We start from the raw sequence: 19,621 nt of genomic DNA, 5'->3' as shown, positions 1-19,621 counted from the left end.
TTTAATTTTTCTATTTATTTGGGTAGCTTGAGCCCATCAGGCTTTGTCAGTGAGAAGCCCTGTGCCGTTCTATTCAAATGAAAGGCTTTACTGGGTACCACTTTAATCTACTCAGAGGCTTTCGTCATGAGTGTGACTGTCATATCCTTGATTTGATCCTTGCCACAAGGCTGAGGTCTAATCGGCCTTTTTGCTCATCTTAGTTTTAGATGAGAACCATTTGTATCTCCCAAATGCAAGCTTCCAGATCTCTGGACGCTATGATCTCTTTCAGTTGTAATTGAAAGCTGGACAATTACTTCTGTTTCATGTCTTCCTGTAGTATCTTATGTATTCAGGAGTACCAACACCCAAATGGACCTATCAGACACATGCAGAATATCCCATCTGGCAGCTGTAGGATATGCATTCTCATCAAGTGCACATGAAACATTTTTTAGGATAGATCCTACATTAGGCAACGAAACAAGTTTCAACAAATTCAAGAAGATATGAATTATATGAGACATCTTTTCCAACCATAGTGGTATGAAACTATAAACAAAAAGAAAGCTGGAATAGTCACAAATATATGGAAATTAAACACACACTCTTTTAATTTTTTAATGCTTTTTTTATTCATTTCTGAGAGACAGAGAGAGACCGAGCGTGAGTGGGGGAGGGGCAGAGAGAGGGAGGGAGACACAGAATCGGAAGCAGGCTCCAGGCTCTGAGCTGTCAGCACAGCGCCCGATGCAGGGCTCAAACCCACGGACCGTGAGATCATGGCCTGCACCGAAGCTGGACGCTTAACTGAATGAGCCACCCAGGCGCCCCTAAATAACACATTCTTGAACAACCGATGGATGAAAGGAGGAATCAAAAGGGAAATTCAAAATAATCTGAGGCGCCGGGGTGTCTCAGTCGGTTAAAAGTCCTACTTCAGCTCGGGTCATGATCTCAGGGTCCGTGAGTTTGAGCCCTGCATCAGACTCTGTGCTGACAGCCCAGAGCCTGGAGCCTGCTTCAAATTCTGTGTCTTCTTCTATCTCTGCCCCTCCCCTGCTCACTCTCTCTCTCTCTCAAAAATAATGAATAAACATTAAAAAAATTCTGAGACAGATGAAAAGGGGAACACAACATACCAAAACTTATGAGATGCCACAAAATCAGTTCTAACAGGAAAGTTTATAGCTATAAATACATAAATTAAGAAAAAAGAAAGATATGGGGCGCCTGGGTGGCTCAGTCAGTTAAGCGTCCTTCTTCAGCTCAGGTCATGAGCTCGTGGTGCTTGAGTTCGAGCTCCACATCGGGCTCTGTGCTGACAGCTCAGAGCCTGGAGCCTGCTTCTAATTCTGTGTCTCCCTCTCTCTCTGCCCCTCCCCACTCGTGCTCTGTCTCTCTTTCTCTCTCAAAAATAAATAAACATTAAAAAATTAAAAAAGAAAAAAGAAAGATCTCAGATAAGCCGGACATTATACCTCAAGGAACTAGAAAAGAAGAACAAACGAAGCCCAACATTAGAAGGAAGGAAATAATAAAGACTAGAGCATAAATAAATTGAAAACAATAGAAAAGATTAACAAAATAAGAGCTAACTCTTTGAAAAGATAAACAATTTGTGGGTCATAAATACATACAAAGGGTCATAAGAGACTATTATGAACAATTACATGCATGGGTTGTTCTAGGACAACTTACAAGAGTGGATAAATTCCTAGAAATATACAACCTACCAATACTGAATCATGAAGAAATAGAATATCTAAACAGACCAATAATAGGTAGGAAAGTAAGAGATTGAAGTAAGAGATTTGATAACTTATCAAAAACCTCCCAACAAAGTTTAGGACCAGACGATTTCAGTGGTAAATTCTACCAAACACTCAAAAGATTAATTACAATCCTTCCCAAGCTCTTAAAAAACAAAGAAATGAAGAGGAGGGAATATTCGCAAACTCATTTTACAAGGCCAGAATTACCTGGATACGAAAGCCAAATGAGCACACTAGTAGAAAAGGCAGCTACAGGTCAATATCCCTGATAAATATAGATGCAAAATTTCTCAACAAAGGACTAGCAAACTGATTCAACAGAACGTTAAAAGGCTCATACACCATGATCAAGTGGTATTTATTTCTGGGTTACAAGGATGGTTCAACATACACAAATCAGTAAATGGGAAACATCAAATTAGGAGAATGAAAGATAAAGATCCTGATCATCTCAATCAATGCAGGTGAAGCACAAAACTCAACATCTTTTCATAATAAAACTCTCAACAATTGGGTATTACAAGAACGTGCCTCAACATAATAAAAGTATATATGACAAGCCCACAGCTAACATCACAGTCAGGGTGAAAGATTGAAAACTTTTCCTTTAAGATCAGGAACCAAAACAAGGATGCCCACTTTCACCAGCCAGAAAACTCAGGCAAGAAAAAGAAATAAATAAAAGACATCCAAATTGGAAAGGAAGAATTGGAAGTGTCTCTGTGTGCATATGGCATGATCTTACATATAGAAAACCCTAAAGACTCTACCAAAAATGGTTAAAACTAATGAATTCAGTAAAGTTGCAGGGTGCAAAATCAACATATAAAAATCAGTTGCATTTCTACACATTTAACAATGAACTGTCTGAATAAGAAATAAAACAATCCTATCCCCAATAACATCAAAAATTATATAATATTTAGGAATAAATTTAACCAAGAAGGTGAAAGATCTGTATACTGAAAACTAGATGACATTGGTAAAAGAAATTGAAGAAGATACAAACAAATGCAATGATGCCCATGTTCATGGATTGGAAGAATTAATACTGTCAAAATGTCTATACTACTCAAAGCAACCTTTACATTTAATGCAACTCCTATAAAAATTCCAATGGCATTTTTTACAGAAATAGAAAAAAATCCTAAGAGTAGTATGGAACCACAAAAGACCTCAAATAGCCAAAGCAATCCTGAGAAAGAAGAACAAAGCTGAAGGCATCACACTTCATGATTTCAACAATATTACAAAGCTGTAGTAATCAAGACTGTATCATACTGGCATAAAAACAGACACGTAGAACAGAATAGAGAGCCCAGAAATCAACCCACACATGTACAGTCACCTAACATTTTAAAAGGGATCCAAGAAGACTAAATGGGGAGAAGATAGTCTCTTCAATTAGTGGTGTTGGGAAAATTGGACAACCACATGCAAAAGAGTGAAATTAGACCACTATCTTACACCACTTAAAAATTAACTTGGAATGGGGCACCTGGGTGGCTCAGTCGCTCGAGCGTCTGACTTCGGCTCAGGTCAGGATCTCGCAGTTTGTGAGTTCGAGCCCCGTGCCAGGCTCTGTGCTGACAGCTCAGAGCCTGGAGCCTGTTTCAGATTCTGTGTCTCCCTCTCTCCGCCCCTTCCCCGCTCATGCTCTGTCTCTCTTTGTCTCTCAAAAATGAATGAGCGTTACAAAAAAAAAAATTAACTTGGAATGGATAAAAGACTTAAATGTAAGACTTGAAACCATAAACTCCTAAAAGAAAACATAGAAAAAATGCTTCTTGACATTTGTCTTGGCAATGATTTTTTGGATATGATACCCAAAACATGGGGAGCAAAAGTGAAAATAAACAAGTGGGATTACATCAAACTAAAAAGCTTCTGCACAGAGAAAGAAACAATCAACAAAATTAAAAGACAATCTACAGAATTAGAGAAAATATTTGCACATAATAGGGGTTGATATCCAAAACATGTATGGAACTCATACAACTTTATAGCAAAGTAACAAATATCCAACTTAAAAATGGGCAAAAGACTTGAATAGGCATTTTTCTAAAAAATATATACAAATGGTCAACAGTTACGTGAAAAGGTGCTCAACATCATTAACCATCAGAGAAACGCAAGTCAAAACCACAGTGAGCTCACACCTCACACCTGTTAGAATGGCCATTTTGAAAAAGACAAGAGAGATAATAAATGATGGCAAGGATGCGGAGAAAAGGGAGTCCTTGTATACTGTTGCCGGGAATGTAAATTGGTGCAGCCACTTGGAAAACAGCATGGGGGTTCTTCCAAAAATTACAGGTAGAACTACCATATGATTCAGCAATTCCACTTCTGGGTGTATAGCCAAAGGAGACAAAATCACTATCCTAAACTGACATCCTCAGCCCCATCTTACTGCAGCATTAACTAGAATAGTCAAGAGATGAAAACAACCTAAGGTCCATTGACAGATGAACGGATAAAGAAAATGTGGTATATGCACCCAACAGAATATTATTCAGCCATGAAAAAGGAAATCCTGCCATTTGAGACAACATGGATGAATTTGAAACATATTATGCTAACTGAAATAAGTCAGACAGAGGAAGACAAAAACTGTGAGGTCTTCATCTTACTTATATGTGGCTCTAAAACACCCAACAGGAAACAAACAAGCAAACGAACACACAGAAGACTGGTGGTTGCCAGAGGCTAGGGGTGGGGCAAATGGGTGAAAGTGGCCAAAGGGTACAAAAATTCTAGGTATAAGGTCAATAAGTTGTGAGGATCTGATGTACAGAATGCTGACTACAGCTAACAATCCTGCATTGCATCCCTGAAAGATACTAAGGGAGTAAAGCTTAAAAGTTCTCACCACACACACACACACACACACACAGTAACTGTGAGGTGATGAACGTATTTACCATCCTTACTGAGGTAATCATTTTGCAATATGTGCATATATCAAGTCATCACACTGTATACCTTAAACTTACACAAAGTTATATGTCAGTTATATCTCAGTGAAGCGGAGAAAAAAATTAAAACATGCCCCCCCCCTGCCATACGCACACAAAAAATAGTTACCAACACATGCCACCAGCTTTCCATTTTCCAGTCTCTTCCACTAGAGCTCCAAATGTACAGGGTACATTAGCTGCCTTTCAGGCTTTACTTTGCTACCGCGGGAGATTGTTTTGCCAAAGGTTTCGCTCCTGTAGGTATGATTCATCATCCTTATGGCTTCTAATATCACTTCCTTTGTTGTGTACTACCTAGCCCTTAAGTCAATGCCATCTATTGAGGTGTTTTGTTCTAGTAACAGCTCTCTTCTGACGATAATTTCTGTATCAGTCAAGATAGGCCCAGTGTTGGCTGCGGTCGTAAACACCCAAATTTCAGCAGCTGAAACATTTAATTATTACTTTACTACGTATCCATCGTGGGATGGTAGGGGAGCTCTCCTCAATATAGTCACTCAGGGACGCGGGCTGACTATAGCCACTGCCTTCAATGTTCCTGGTTGCCGTAGCAGAGGGAATAAAGAGCTCTGAAGGGTCTCGTATTGGCAAGCGTGGAAATGACTATTACTTCTGCTCATAAATAATAGGCCAAAATTAGTTACATGGCATTAGTCAACCACAAGGAAGCCAGGGAGATAAATTCTCTCTTGTGCTCAGGATGGTATACAGAAGGAAATATTTGTTGAGTGCCATGAATACCTACCAAAATAGGTAAATAACAACAACGAAATAATGCAAAATCCGTGAAAAGCGGGGCAAAGGGGGGGAAAAACTGGACTATCTGGCTGTATTTGCATTGAGACTTCAAAGTTCAGAAGGAGTAAGCAAGAAGGAAAAGAATATTCCAGACAGGAAACAAGGACAATGGCCCTCGGGTGGAATGAGCTTGGTTTTTCCTACAACTGATTAGAAGACAAGATTTTTGAGGAACTGAAGAAGCAATACGGGTGGGAGGGGAGTGTCATAAGATGCGAGAGACATCAGAGTCAGATCACAGAGGACCCACCATAGCAAATCAGTAGAATTTTATCCAAAATGCAATAGGAAGCCATTGAAGGGCCTTAGGGCAAAAAGTGCCTGTTGGATTTCTGTTTGAAAAAAGTAGCTCTGGCCAGGTGAGGGATTCCTGGGAGAAGGGTAGGAGTAAAAATGGAGAGACCAGCTAGGAGGCTACTGTGGCAGTGCAGACAGAGATGACGGGGCTGGGAAGGGTTGTGGCGGGTCATCAGTAGTGAAGATGGGAAGTGGTGAACAATTTAAGATACATTGGGAAGAACTTGCTGATGGATTGAATAAGAGAGAAAGATTGGGAATGATAGGGGTTATTTATCATTCCCCAGTGTCGAAGACGATCAAACCTGCACCGTTAACATGATAAGTGGTAAGGACAGATTTTTTTTTTTATCAGTAATAACTTGTTAAAATCAAAGACAGAGACCAGCCTTGAAAATTCTGTGAGCAGACAGTACCAGTTTAGTGATATGAGCAAAGATTAATTTAACGTATTTTGTAAGCCTAACTTGACCTCTGAAAATCACAAGCAAAGCTTAAACTGTCTCCTAAGGTTGATATGAGGTAACCCACTAACTGGTATCTTATCATTTAAGCAAATTCTAATACTATAATCAGTCACTGTGAGGAATAAACAGTCTGCTTTGCCACCATATAAGCTGCTTTATACAATATACCCCTGAGCCTCGTTTCATGTTTTGGTTTGAGGGCTCCTGGCTTGCAAACTATCTTTTTAGCATGTGCACAATAAACTTTTACTAATTACTACTCCTAGTGATTCATTGGTTTTACTCCTTTTATATCTGAACTTTTTGCAAACTAGTGCCATAGGGAAAAGAATCCAACTTGAAATGAACTCAACTTTGACCTGTACAGAGATGATTGGGTGTTTTAAAGGAAGAATGGGGGAGTAAAGGGGAGCCAAGTAGGGGCTCAATAGAGTTAATGCAAGTAGGCCAGCTGTGTATGCCAGCTGGCAAACACTGAGGTTAGGATTCTACCTTCCAACAGAGATGGGGAGACAGAGGCCCTAACCCCAGGTGTTGGCTGGAATGAACGGTAAAAAAAAAAAAAAAAAAAAAGTGGCAGCCTTGAGTTTTCTGAGGCAGGCATTTTAAGGAGGACTGGGGTCATCTTAGGATGTGGCCTTGAGCTGTTAGGAATTACGTTAGTGTTTGTTCAACTTTTTAGAGATCAAGGTTGAGGCATGGTTGAGAATAGGGCTCAGAGTAGCCTGGCTACAGTTGGGCCAAGGAGAGAATCTTTGTCACCATGTGTTCTAGTGACGCATGGTTGCTGGTGTCTTTCACAGAGAAGGTGGAGTCTATGGGGACAACTAGGTTTAGATTACAGAGGAGATCATATCCTATGTTGTACATGTTAAGTTTGACACATTTGAATGGCTAAGAAGTTAAATATAAGAATGGATCATAGTAGAAATCTGAGCTAGAGATATAAATCAAGAGCTGTCAGCAAGATGTAACTCAAAGATCACACAGGTGGGAGTGGGAGATCAAGAAGCTCCAGGATTTGCCTTACAAATCACTCCTTGAGAGTTATTTGATACAGAAATGTATCACCATTAGGTAGATGGATCTGTGTTTCTAATTGTCAGAAAGTGAAATTAACAGAACATCAATCAGGGTAGCTGTTAAATATTTGGAGATTTTTATTTTGATTTGAAACCTCTCTCTATTTGCTATTTCTTTTTTTTTTTTTTAATGCTTGTTTATTTTTGAGAGAGAGAGAGAGAGAGCACAAGCAAGGGAGGGGTAGAGAGAGAGAGGGAACCAGAGAATCCCAAGCAGGCTCCACACTGTCAGCAGAAAGCCCGATGCAGGGCTCGATCCCACAAACTGTGAGATCATGACTGGAGCTGAAATCAAGAGTCGGGCACTCAACTGACTGAGCCACCCAGGTGCCTATTTGCTATTTCTAAATCATAGCCAAAAAATTACATTTATTGAACACTATTGTTCACATTTAACAAATGTGGAAAACCGAACAGAGAAGGGTCAAATAATTTTTGTCTTACAAAATTAGTAAGGGTTGGATCCTGTATTCAAAACTAAGCAATCTATTTCCAGAGGCTATAATCTGAGTATTACTATATGGTAACATAGTAAAGTAGTTTGGCTTCTTTATATAGTGGGTTGTAAATAATAGACTTGATATATATATACATTTATAACTATTTATATATATACATTTATATATAACTATATATATAGTTACACATATATATAGTTACACACATATATGTATAGTTATATATATAAATGTATATATATAAATATGTGTATACATATATATGTATATATATACACACATATATGTATGTATATATATGTATACACATATATATAGTTATATATAAATGTATATATATAAATATGTGTATACATATATATGTATATACATATATATTATGTACATTATATATTCATATATGTGTATACATATATGTGTATATATATTTATATATATAAATATATAAGGTATATAACATATATATACGTATACACACATATACATAAATAGTTCCAGTAAGTTTTTATTGAATCTTTGTTCATGTGTGCATGTCTGGGTCATCAGTGTTGGGGCACAATTCACTTGGATTCTCTGCCCCAAGGTATTACACCCAAACTCTAGGAAGAGTAGAACCGGCTTCACTAGAATAGTCCTGAAGCTTCAATCCACTGAAAACAAACAGAAAATTTAAAAAACACAAATTATACGGGACAGTTGGGTTTGCTCTGGCCTATGGCACCAAACTGAATTCTTAGTCCTGGAAATAAACTTATTGCATCTTTTTTTAATTATATCCTCCGTGCCTAGCAGAATCTGGCATGGAGGAGGAGCCCAAGGGATGCCTGATAGTGGAGGAAGAAAGGGAAGGAACAAGAAAGGGAGGAAAGGAAAAAGAGAGGAAAGGTGGTAGGAAAGCAGGGGGAAGGGAGGGGGAAGGACGAAATTCAAATCAAACATTCCTACTGCACACTTTTAGAAGGTGAGCAAGATGCCCTCCAAGGTTGTGTTTTAAAGAAAAAGTTCTTCTCACGTGTAGTGTGCAAAAACGTCCTGGTTGCACCTGAAATACCCCAACCGCCCCTCCACTCCCTGCCCTCCCCTCCTGCGGCCTCGCTACGCTGGCCTTCCAGTCCCGCCCACTCCCGACCCCGTCAACCAGCCTGCCTAGCCACTGCGCCTGCGCCCACGGAGCGCTCCGCTGCGCGCCGTCGGGGCGGGGTCGAGAGCGGGGCGTTCCGCCGAAGGGAAGAGGAAGAGGAAGTTGGGGGAGGATCCTAGCTGGGAGTGAACCGGAAGTGTAAGCGCTCTTGCTTCTCTTCGGCCAGGCGGAACCTGCTCTGCTGGGCCCGGTGGCCGCAAAAGAACTTTCTATCTCCCGCCCCAACGGTCGCCGCGGCCAACTGCCTCGCCCGCCTGGCAGCCTTTCCCGCCTTCTCTTCCCTTCGGCTCCGCGCGGCCCTGTCTCCCTTTCGCCCCGCGGTATCCGCTTGCTGCTACCACCGCCTCCTCGTCTTCTGCCCGGCCGAGCGGCCCGCCCCGCTGCAGTGATGTGCGACAAGGAGTTCATGTGGGCCCTGAAAAACGGAGACTTGGATGAGGTGAAAGACTATGTGGCCAAGGTAAGCGGCGACGAGTGGAGTACGCGAGAGCACGGAGGTGGGATGCCGATGGATGGGGCTGAGGAAGCTGACGGGAGCTGGGTTGGCGGGGGTGGGGGCGGCGGGGGGTGGGGGGAGGAAAACCAGCCGGGATGGAGGTGGCACCGAGGAGAGAAGGGAGTCCGGGAGCGTCTATATTGAGGGAAGGGGTCCTGATGACGCGGTCGCGTTCCGTGCCAGGTAAACTGCTCGGTGGTTCAGTCAGGCTCTTGTCCGCCTGCCTCCCTGGGGGGAGGGGAGGAGTGGTCACCCTCTGTTAGGGTCCCTTCTGAGCCCTGGTCACTTGAGTCTGGCCCTCTTCTATGCCTGAGTTGCTTAAACCTTGCTTTGAATGGGGTAATTCTCCATCTTGGACCTGCCGGTTGCTGAATGAATCAGAGGAACGTCTTCTTGAACTTTGAGCCGGTTAAGAATTTAAAGTAGTCATTGACCGTGAAAAATGAGTGCCGAAAATAGCAATGGTTAAAATTCTGAAACTTGGTATCACTTCACTGTGAAGCCTTCGCTTTGGGTGTGGCCTTTTTGGTCTCCCACGCTACAACACATACATCCTTGCTTCAAGTGGTAACGTTGTCCATTAGCGCCGGGGGGTGTTTAAGATACAGAATAGTTTTCCAGCAGGCACGTTAACTTCAGTTACTCCGTGTTGATCCTTGATCCCATCTGAAGTGAAATGCCTAAACGTGTAATAAATAGCGTGCCGTTCATTCACAGTATATTTGGGGGTAGGATCATGATGAGAAAAAACTCATCTCAAATCTACACTCAAAATGCAAAATTGAATCTGCATGGTGGTGGAGTGGTAACATTCCAGGCTGACCTGCCTCTGGACCCCAGAACTGTGCCTTTTGTAATTAGGAGAGTACTTACGTGTTTTTTGTTTTGTTTAATTCAGTGGTAATGTTAAAAAAAAAAAAAAAATCCCCAAAGTGTAACCTTAAGACATAACCTTGGAGGACATCTTCTAAAAAGTGTAACTTTAGGACATAGCCGTGGGGGGCATCTGACTCACCTTCTAAGAGTGTGAGAACTGGTTCTGGATTTTAGTTCTTCAAAGGATATGCCCACTGATGTGCTGCTTTGTCTCCAGAGATCTGTTAGGAAGCAACTAAGCAGAAGCAGAGTTTCTTAAAACTTGCAGGATTGTGCAAGGCAAGCTGCTGCTGCTGTTTACTCTGTTTAATAAATACCATTACAATTTAGACTTTCTGCTTGCAGATCATGTGTTTAGCTGTTTGCAGTGGATTTGTAGGACGCCTTCTCACTGCCCTTTCAGCTAGTGGTAGTCTGAAACCTAACTTACGGGATGTTTCAATACAAAGTTTAAAGGAAGAAATTACTGGGGCGCCTGGGTGGCTCAGTTGGTTAAGCATCGACTCTTGGTATCTGCTCAGGTCCTGATCTCACAGGTTGTGGGATCGAGCCCTGCAGCAGGCTCTTCACTGACAGCATGGAGCCTACTTGGGATCCTCTCTCTCTCTCTCTCTCTCTCTCTCTATCTCTCTGCGCCTTTGCCTTGCTTGTGCGCTCTCTAAATAAATAAATAAACAGACATTAAAAAAAAAAAAAAGATGTGCATGAGAGGAAAACTAGACATTCAAAGAAAAGGAAGTATTAACTGGTTTATCCGAAAAGGTTTGACTGCCGTGTAATCCTATGAACAGTGAGCTTTTTCCTTAGTTTTATTGAGTAATTTGAGTCTCTTAGAATACCGTTTGTTTTGTTAATGAAAAATAACAACAACCGAAACCGCCAAAAACCTGCACTCCAGTTTTTACTGACCGAGTTCCCTTCAGGTGTCTCTTCACACTCTCAGGTGCTTATAAGATAGTTTCTTCTGTTCTGCAGCCGTCTTCCCTGCTTACTCATTGACTCATCGTTTTCATCTGCCAGTTTATGATACTCTATTCATTATGACACTCTGAACTTACGTAATGTGCATTTATCTAAGTAACTGCAAAGAAAGTACATAAAGCACCGTTTGGAGTCCTCTAGTTTTCCTTGTAAGCAGTAAGAGCCTTTAAAATATTGTTCTCTACTCCTGTGAAGATGTCTCGCATAGTTAGTATACACGAATGGACCTGTAGGTGAAGCATTTTAGTATTCTCCCTCGTTAAAACTAGTATTTAAAAAATCAGTAATTTTACTTTTCTACCTGCTTCTGACTTAGATACAGAAATCTAAATATGGAGAGCCATAAATTACTGGTTTGGGGTGAGTTCATGAACTCTGAAAAGTAAGTTCAGAGTCCCCAGACCATTGAAAATTGTCTATCTTTAAATGGAAAAAGCAGCATATAGAGAAGATTTTAGGTTAATCCGTATTAAATGTTCATCTGTAACATTAAAACAATGTCTGAGACAGTTTGGCTTCTTGACTGACCAAGATACCATACTTGGTTCATTCGTTTTTCGTGGGCACCTTTCAGGTCCCAAGCACTTTGCTAGGCCAGGCCTGATAGTGAAGAAATCGGACACAGTGCTCAGGAAACTTAAGCATCTGTATTCAGCAGACTTGTGTGGGAAAACTGTCATACTTTTAAAGAAGTTTGAAAACTGTAAGTAACATCTTACATAAAATTTGGTTTGTCCGTTTGGAAAACGAGAAAGCCGGGAAGTAAGATAATCACGAGCAGCAGTAGTAGATACTCGTAGCCCCATTTTCAATCTATATACTTCTGGGTGACATTACCCTTGCCTTGTCTGCCATTTTTGCCTGTGTGTTAATTTCTTCCATTGGACTTCATTCTGCTCTCACCTGAGCTCCAGACTTTCTAATGGATAGTTCTGTTCAGATACATTCGATTGACCCCACATTGCCCTCTCCAAAACTGTTTTCATTTTTGTTGTCTCCATTTCGACTAATGACATCATGACCCAGCCGTTTCCCCAAATGAGAAATTGGGGGATCTTCCCAAATTTCTGCGTGTTATCAAGACTACCTTCTTAGTCTCTCGTCCATTCTTTACTCTCCATTCTTATCACGACCTTAGATTAATTGCTGTGTCTTTCCCACGTGGACTGTATTTTCCTTGACTATAGTATTCCTCTCTTTCCTCGTCAACTTGCACATCTTAGGGGAGGGGATCTCTCTGTCACGTGAATTCTGGGCATGTTGTCTTTTTCGGCCAACCTCCTTCACTGCCCTTAAAATACTTTTATGATTCCCCATTATTAGTTTTTTACTTTTTAAGTAAAAAACTTATGGCTTTTTAAGCCATCTATTCCGTAAGTACACTCTGATCTGGCCGGGGCCTGCCTTTCTGCAAGCACTGTCTACAGGTCCTCTGCCCCAGACCCTGCCAGCTGTTTCTTACTTGTACATCTTTCTGTGCACTCTTTTCTTCCTCCCTGAGCAGGTCTGCTCACCTCAATCCCTAACCCCCAACCTCGTGAGCTCCTCTTAGTGCACATATCACTTCTTCCAGAAAAACATTTGATTTCAAATGGTACACTGCTTCTTTTACTGTTTCACTTACCAGATTGCTGTGACTTTGTTTACATGTCTGTCTTTAATTAGGCTCTGAGTCTCTGGAGCTTAGATATTATATTCTTTTTCATCTTTGTATCTCCAGTACAGTGCCAGGGAATTTCACACATTAAAAGCATATGTTCTGAGAAATTCTTTGTCTTAACTTAGCTACAGTTTCAGCATACTTCATTAGCAATATAATTGCTATTGATTACCATTGACAGAGTGATTTATGTTGCCAGGTACTAGACGATACTCTGCAAGATCTTTACCAAAATTTTCATTTGCTTTTTACCAAAGCATTTCAATATAGCTAATAGTATCCCCATTTTAAGGATAAGGAAATTGAAACCTCAGAGAAGTTAAGCAACTTAACAAGGCCACAAAGTAGCACAACTGGGATTTAAACCTAGAGCTGTCTGACTCTACAGCCCATATTTTTTTCTCACTGTATCAGTCTTCCCCGAAATGGTTATCTGGTGTCTTAGCTCAGAGTAGCTTAGCATCAGCACCTTAAGAAAGAGAAAGGGGCTTATAAGAAGTAGGCACAAGTTACCTCTGATTATGAATAACGACATAGAAAAATGGCTACAATTAACAGTTTGGAAATAGCATAGAAACAGTATCTCTTATAAACTTTAAATCTCACTGGGGGGCTGTCTTTGCTCAGTGTACATCTGTAAAGAGATGGATAGTTTGATAGCTTATGGAAACTTGTATTTATAGTCACACAGTTTTGGGGGCTTTTTTTAAGATTTTTTTTTTAAGTTTCTTCTACACCCAGTGTGTTACTTGAACCCACCACTTTGATCACTTTGATACCAAGAGGTGGATGCTCCACCGACTGAGCCAACCGGGTGCCCCAGATAGTCACACAGTCTTAACAATTTATATGTGCAATTATGATCCTGCGCGGTACAAAAAACTTAAATTGTGTCTGTTTGCTTTAAGAAACAAAAGTTAAGTATTGAGATTTCTTTTCAGTGGTTTAAATTAAACAGACTGCAGGGGCGTCTGGGTGGTTCAGTTGATTAAATGTCCGACTCTTGATTCCTGCTCAGGTCATGATCTCATAGTTCATGAGTTCAAGACCCGCATCGAGGTCTGTGCTGACAGTGAAATGCTTGCTTGGGATTCTGTCTCTCCCTCTGTCTGTGCCCCTCCCCTGCTCGCTTTCTCTCTCTCTCTCTCCCCCCCCTCCCTCCTCCTCTCTTTCAAAATAAACTTTAAAATATATATAAATTAAACACATTGTAATTTTTTCAAAAAGTATGTTCTTAAAATTTTGTATGTTTGAGCGCTGTGATGCCAAGTGTAAGTATAATTTCACTTACACATCATATAATTTCATTTACTTATCACATCAACCCATGAGCATAGTTAATGTTGCTAACCCCCATTTTAGAGACTAAGAGACTGAAGCAAAGATTAAATAGCTTGCCCAAGGTCATAAAGCTCTTGACTAGTGAAGCTGAGATTTGAACTCTGACTTCACAGTTCCTTGCTATGATACTTCAGCATGCCATTGACCTCCATTTCTCAGTAATGCTAGGTAACTCAGGAGATGCTGTATTATTGAGTATACAAGTGTTAAAAATAATCACAGCAGGATGGTAATTATCCATTGAGACTACTTAGGGGTGACTTTTTTGGTAGATTTTGAGGATCCAGCTGTCCTAGATAGAGGTGAATGCTTATGAGATGTATTGATAAGTTGCCCCTTATCTCCAGCAGGTCCCATACATGTAGTCTCTTGTTTACATGTGCTTCTTTTTCACTTGCTGTGAAATACTATACATCAGGTCTGTAACTTCCCTTTCTCTGTGGTTTCCCTTCTTTCTCAGGCCCCCATTCTAATTACATCTACCTTTGACACCCTGGTAGGTTTTAAAAGCAATAATTGTGCACTCTTTGAAAGGATAGGATCTCTTGAACCTGAGAAAAGTATCAACTCTAATCTTGAGAAATTGCCAAGACTTACTGGGATCACTTTTCACTTTCCTAATAAAATTGGCAATTTAAAAACAGTCCTAATTCAGTCTGTCTTGCATTTATTCATTTTAGGTGGTTTCCCTTTTCTCCATTCCTTTTTTAAATTGACAGTTTCTTATATCGAAAAGATTTGTTGCTGTGTTATGTATGCCCTTTCTGCATCAGGGCTGGTGACTCCGTCAGAAAATAAATATATCAGCTTGTATAAATACAGGTGCCCCCAGAAGGTATAGAACGTTTAGTGTAGATACTTTTTTTTCTATTAGTCTGGTGTTTGGTTTGGTTTGTTCTGTTTTAATGCAAAGGAAGACCTTTCTTATATTGGAAGGCTCGTGTTCACTCAGATGTCCATAGGCTATATATAGTGTTTTGCTCTAAAATTTTAGATAGGATCCTTACACTAGTGCAGACAATTAAAAGCGCAGTAAGTTAAAGCCAATTTAATTATAAAAACAACATAAGCTTATTATTTAAAAGACAACTCTGTGTTGAATAAAATAAATAGAGACGAAGTCTCTCATTGCTCACTCCTCCTCCCCAGGTGGTTTCTTAAAAGTATGGCTTGTCAGGTGCCTGGATGGCTCAGTCCATTAACTGTCTGACTCTTGATTTCAGCTCAGGTCATGATCTCATGGCTCTAGAGTTGGAGCCCCATATGGAGCTCAGCGTTGACAGGTTGGAGCCTGCTTGGGATTCTCTCTCTCTGCCCCTCCCCTACTCGCTCGCTCGCTCTCTCTCAAAAAATAAACTTGAAAAAGAAAATAAAATATAGGTTGTAGTAGGTATTTTCAAGACAGAAAAGCATAAAAAAGACAAAAATTGACCTATAATTCTACTATCTAGATAATTGCTGTTAACTTTGAAAACTGAAATTCAGGAACAGATTAAAAAATGCAACAGCTATGGCTCCCTTCCCAGGTCTCTTTGAACAAAGTGAACCATTCTTAACAGTTTCACCTAATTGCAGAAAAGCACTGGAAATTTACTTACCTATTTCCCCACTTAAAAAACGATTCTGTGTATACATACCTTCTGCACTTTGCTTTTTTTAATTCCTTAATAATTCATCTTAGGTTCCACATTGAAATTTATTTATTTTATTTTATTTTATGTTATTTTTTTTTTTTATTTTTTTTTTTTACCGGTGGGACACAGTGTCCTGTTTTCTGTTTCATCGATGTACCATAGTTTATTTGACTAGTGTTCAATGCAAACATTTTTTCCGGCCTATTTTTGTAATTAAACAGTGCTGTCATGATTACCTATGTATAAACCTTGACAGCTTTTGAGGCTATATCTGTATTACCCTCCTGAGAAAGTTTTATCAACCTAGCCACAAATCAGTAAGCACGTAAGACTAATTATTCTCTCACAACATCAGCAGCACTGGCCATCATGACACTTTGTAGTTTTTGCTGTTTGAATAGGTGAGAAATGATATGTTGCTTCAAATTGCATTTCTTTAATAAGAAAATCCAACATCAGATCTTTAGCATTTGTGTTCTTTTCCCCCAATTTCTTGTTTATTTCTTCTGTTCAGTTTTCTGTTAGGTAGTTGGTCTTTTTTTTATTGATTTGTATGAGCCCTTTATAAATTAAGGAATTTAGTTTTTTATCATGTGTTTTGCAGGTATTTTTTCCAGTTTGTCTTTTGACTTCATCCATTTTGTTTTTCTATAACAGTCTTTACTTTTTATGTGGTAAATCTCACTTTTTCCCCTTGTGTGACTTGGATATTTTCTATTACAGAGATCTCTTTCTTTATAAGATTATAAATTTGGTCTTCTAGAATTTTTTTCTTTTTTCTTTTTCTTTTTTTTTTTTTTTTGGCATTTTAGGCAGTTGATACTTCTGTTATCTATTTTGAAGTAAGCCACAAAACAGGAATGTAGTTTGTGTGTTTTTCTGACAGTTTGTTTCCGTACCATTTATTGTGTAATTTTTTAATTTGTTCCTGAATTAATAATCTGAACTACTGTCTTCATCATAAACAGAATTCCAGTATGTGTTTGGATTTCTTGCTCTATTTCGCTCCATACTAAATTGTTTTAGTTACTGTAGCTCCATTATTTAGTATGGAGTAGAGCCATTTTCCTCTTATATCCTTTTTAGAATTTTTGTAGAAAGGTTCCTTTAAGATTTTTTTCCCTTTTCTTTTGTCTCAGGGAAAATGGGAGCATTTTTTGAATGACTTCAAACTTAACCCTTATGTCTCCATAAGCATTAGACATTTTTTTTTTCCTAGAATGCTGGTATCATGTAATCTAAAGACCATAGATTTTAATCTTTATGATTAAAATTTAGATTTTAGATTCATTATGAACTATCTTAAGATCAGAGGATATAGTGCAGCATGGGAATATTCTATATCAAAGTATTTGTAAGAGTGAAATTGTGTTTAGGCAATCAAATCACAGCTGAATTGATAATTAAGAGTTAATAGGTACTATAACAAAGGCTACCTTATGGTAAGAAATACGACTAAAATTAATTTTTTTGCAACTGTATCTTTATTAATAGTTCTGATAAGCTTGGGAGGTTGGTTTTTCTTATTCTTTTTTCTTCTCTTTTCTTTCTTTTCTCTTTTCTTTTTTCTTTTTTTAGTCCACAAAACATTACAAAGATGGAGAGGGGCTGTGATTACTGAAAGCAATGAGAGAAGAAACAAAAACATGAGCTGACCCAAAAAATGAAGGGCCAAGAGTCATATTACCTTAAAGTTCTAGAGGCCCATACAATAATGAATATGTATGAATGTAACTGTGAGCTTCATGAATAGTTTAAATTTGGTCCACTTTTCTCTTATTTAAAAAATCAGACAAGTGTATATTTTGGAAAGATTTCTATTTGACTATATAAAATAAAGAACATTTTGATACTTAGGTCTAAATTCTTGACCTTCTGAAAAATTTAGGCATCCAAATAAGGGGGTTTTAGAAGCTAAAACACTCTCCTTAGGGAATTTGGAATTTCATTGTTGATTTAGCTATCATGTTAATGGCTTTGGAATTAAACCCTCTAGCTGTGGTTCTCTTAACTAACTGGATCACTTTGAGTGAATGAGTAAACTGCTCAGAACCAGAGTTTCCTCAATTGGGAAAAAATGAGGATGTTTATAAGACCCTCTTGATATATTTAAACTGTGTACCTTTTTCCCTGGCATGTGGTGAAGTGTTAGCCAATAAACGTTAAGCCATTGTTACTCATGATAGTGACCATAAATATGTTTAGAAGCAAAGCTATTTAAATATCCATCTAGTCGACCTCCCTTATTTTGTAGAGGAGGAAAAATTAGATGTTAAAAGGCTTGACCCAGATCATACTGCTAACAGGTATTAGGATTTTAATGCAGTTTTCTGGAACCAGAACAGATTTTTTTCACTATATTATGGTATTTTATAATAAAGTACTTTATACTTTATTACGTCTGATGGAATATTTTTTGCCTACCCTATCTGCTTAGTAAATTTCTGCTTATTTTTAAGTTCTTGTTCCGCATAGCATTCACTGTTTGTGCAGTTAATTCCTCATTTATGCCAATGTGGTATCAAATATAGATATAGAATCTAATATAGAATATAGATATCTAATATAGAACTTTTTCACTGTGTTTATGCTGTAGTGCAGTGTTTCTTACACCGGAGAGCTATGGGCTCCTGATTTGACTGACAAGTCCCTAGACTTGAATTTGAAAAACAGTGGTTGAGAAACTCAGATCTTGTACTGTAGAACTCTTGCTCGTGTCTTTAAGTTTTGAATGTTCAAAAAGAGTTTTTGTCTTACTGACTGGTGTAAAAAAAAAAAAAAAAGGTGCATGTGTAGGAGTGAATCGCGTTACCATTTAGATATTGAATAGTGCCTCTCAAACTTGAGAACTCAGAGATTACCTCCCCGCAAAATATTGTGTAGATATTTTTTTATAATTTTTTTTTAACGTTTATTCATTTTTTGAGAGACAGAGAGAGAGACAGCATGAGCGGGGAAGGGGTAGACAGAGAGGGAGACACAGAATCCGAAGCAGGCTTAGGGCTCTGAGCTGTCAGCACAGAGCCCGACGTGGGGCTCGAACTCACGAACTGTGAGATCATGACCTGAGCCGAAGTCGGACGCTCAACCGACTGAGCCACCCAGGCGCCCCAATATTGTGTAGATCTTGATTTAAGGTGCAGTGTTTGTAGTGGGGCTTTTGTCTTTTTAGGGGTGGAGGTTCCCAGAATTTGAAGGCCCTTCCTTCTTATATAGTAGGAGTCTTGGTGAAATGCAAGGCTTGGCTCCTACCACAGTAAAAGCCAAAAAGGACAAATAACTTGCTTCTTCCTGCCTGCACTTAAGAAATGGGCCCATAATCCATAACCCTAATTGGATGCTTTTACCTGGAGCTGATACAAAGACTCGGGCACTGTAACGGATGCAGTGGCAGCAGTAAAACCTGCAGTTTCAGAAAGAGAAGTAGTGTTGTGTCCATTGTGGCCTCTCTTCTGTGCCCAGATGATTCTCTGAACATTTTGGTTTTATTTCTTGTTTTTAAGCCTCTTTCATTGCCGTACGTTTACTCAGCTTGGTTCTTCAACCTTCACAATAATTCTGAGAGATACTTGTATTATTTGTTTAATGCATTCCATTTCTGTTCATCATTATGAATTGGTTTCCACTGCTTATAATTAAGAGCCCCGTATGA

The 19,621-nt window shown here is 39.3% G+C and overlaps 1 protein-coding gene across 1 annotated transcript in view; it reads left to right on the top strand.

Annotated features, from left to right (window-relative positions):
* The first annotated feature begins 9,099 nt into the window (after nucleotides 1-9,099).
* The window catches only part of MTPN (myotrophin), a 58,131-nt gene continuing 47,609 nt past the window's right edge, over nucleotides 9,100-19,621 (top strand). The window contains exon 1 of the mRNA XM_049641921.1: nucleotides 9,100-9,441. Within this exon, the coding sequence (XP_049497878.1) occupies nucleotides 9,370-9,441 (72 nt within the window). The 5' untranslated portion in view covers nucleotides 9,100-9,369. The remainder of the gene's footprint in view (nucleotides 9,442-19,621) is intronic.

The sequence above is a fragment of the Panthera uncia genome, chromosome A2 (assembly GCF_023721935.1).
Source record: "Panthera uncia isolate 11264 chromosome A2, Puncia_PCG_1.0, whole genome shotgun sequence".
Classification (NCBI taxonomy): domain Eukaryota; kingdom Metazoa; phylum Chordata; class Mammalia; order Carnivora; family Felidae; genus Panthera; species Panthera uncia.
Note: the sequence above shows the minus strand (reverse complement) of the source record. Positions and strands in the feature narration are given on the sequence as shown.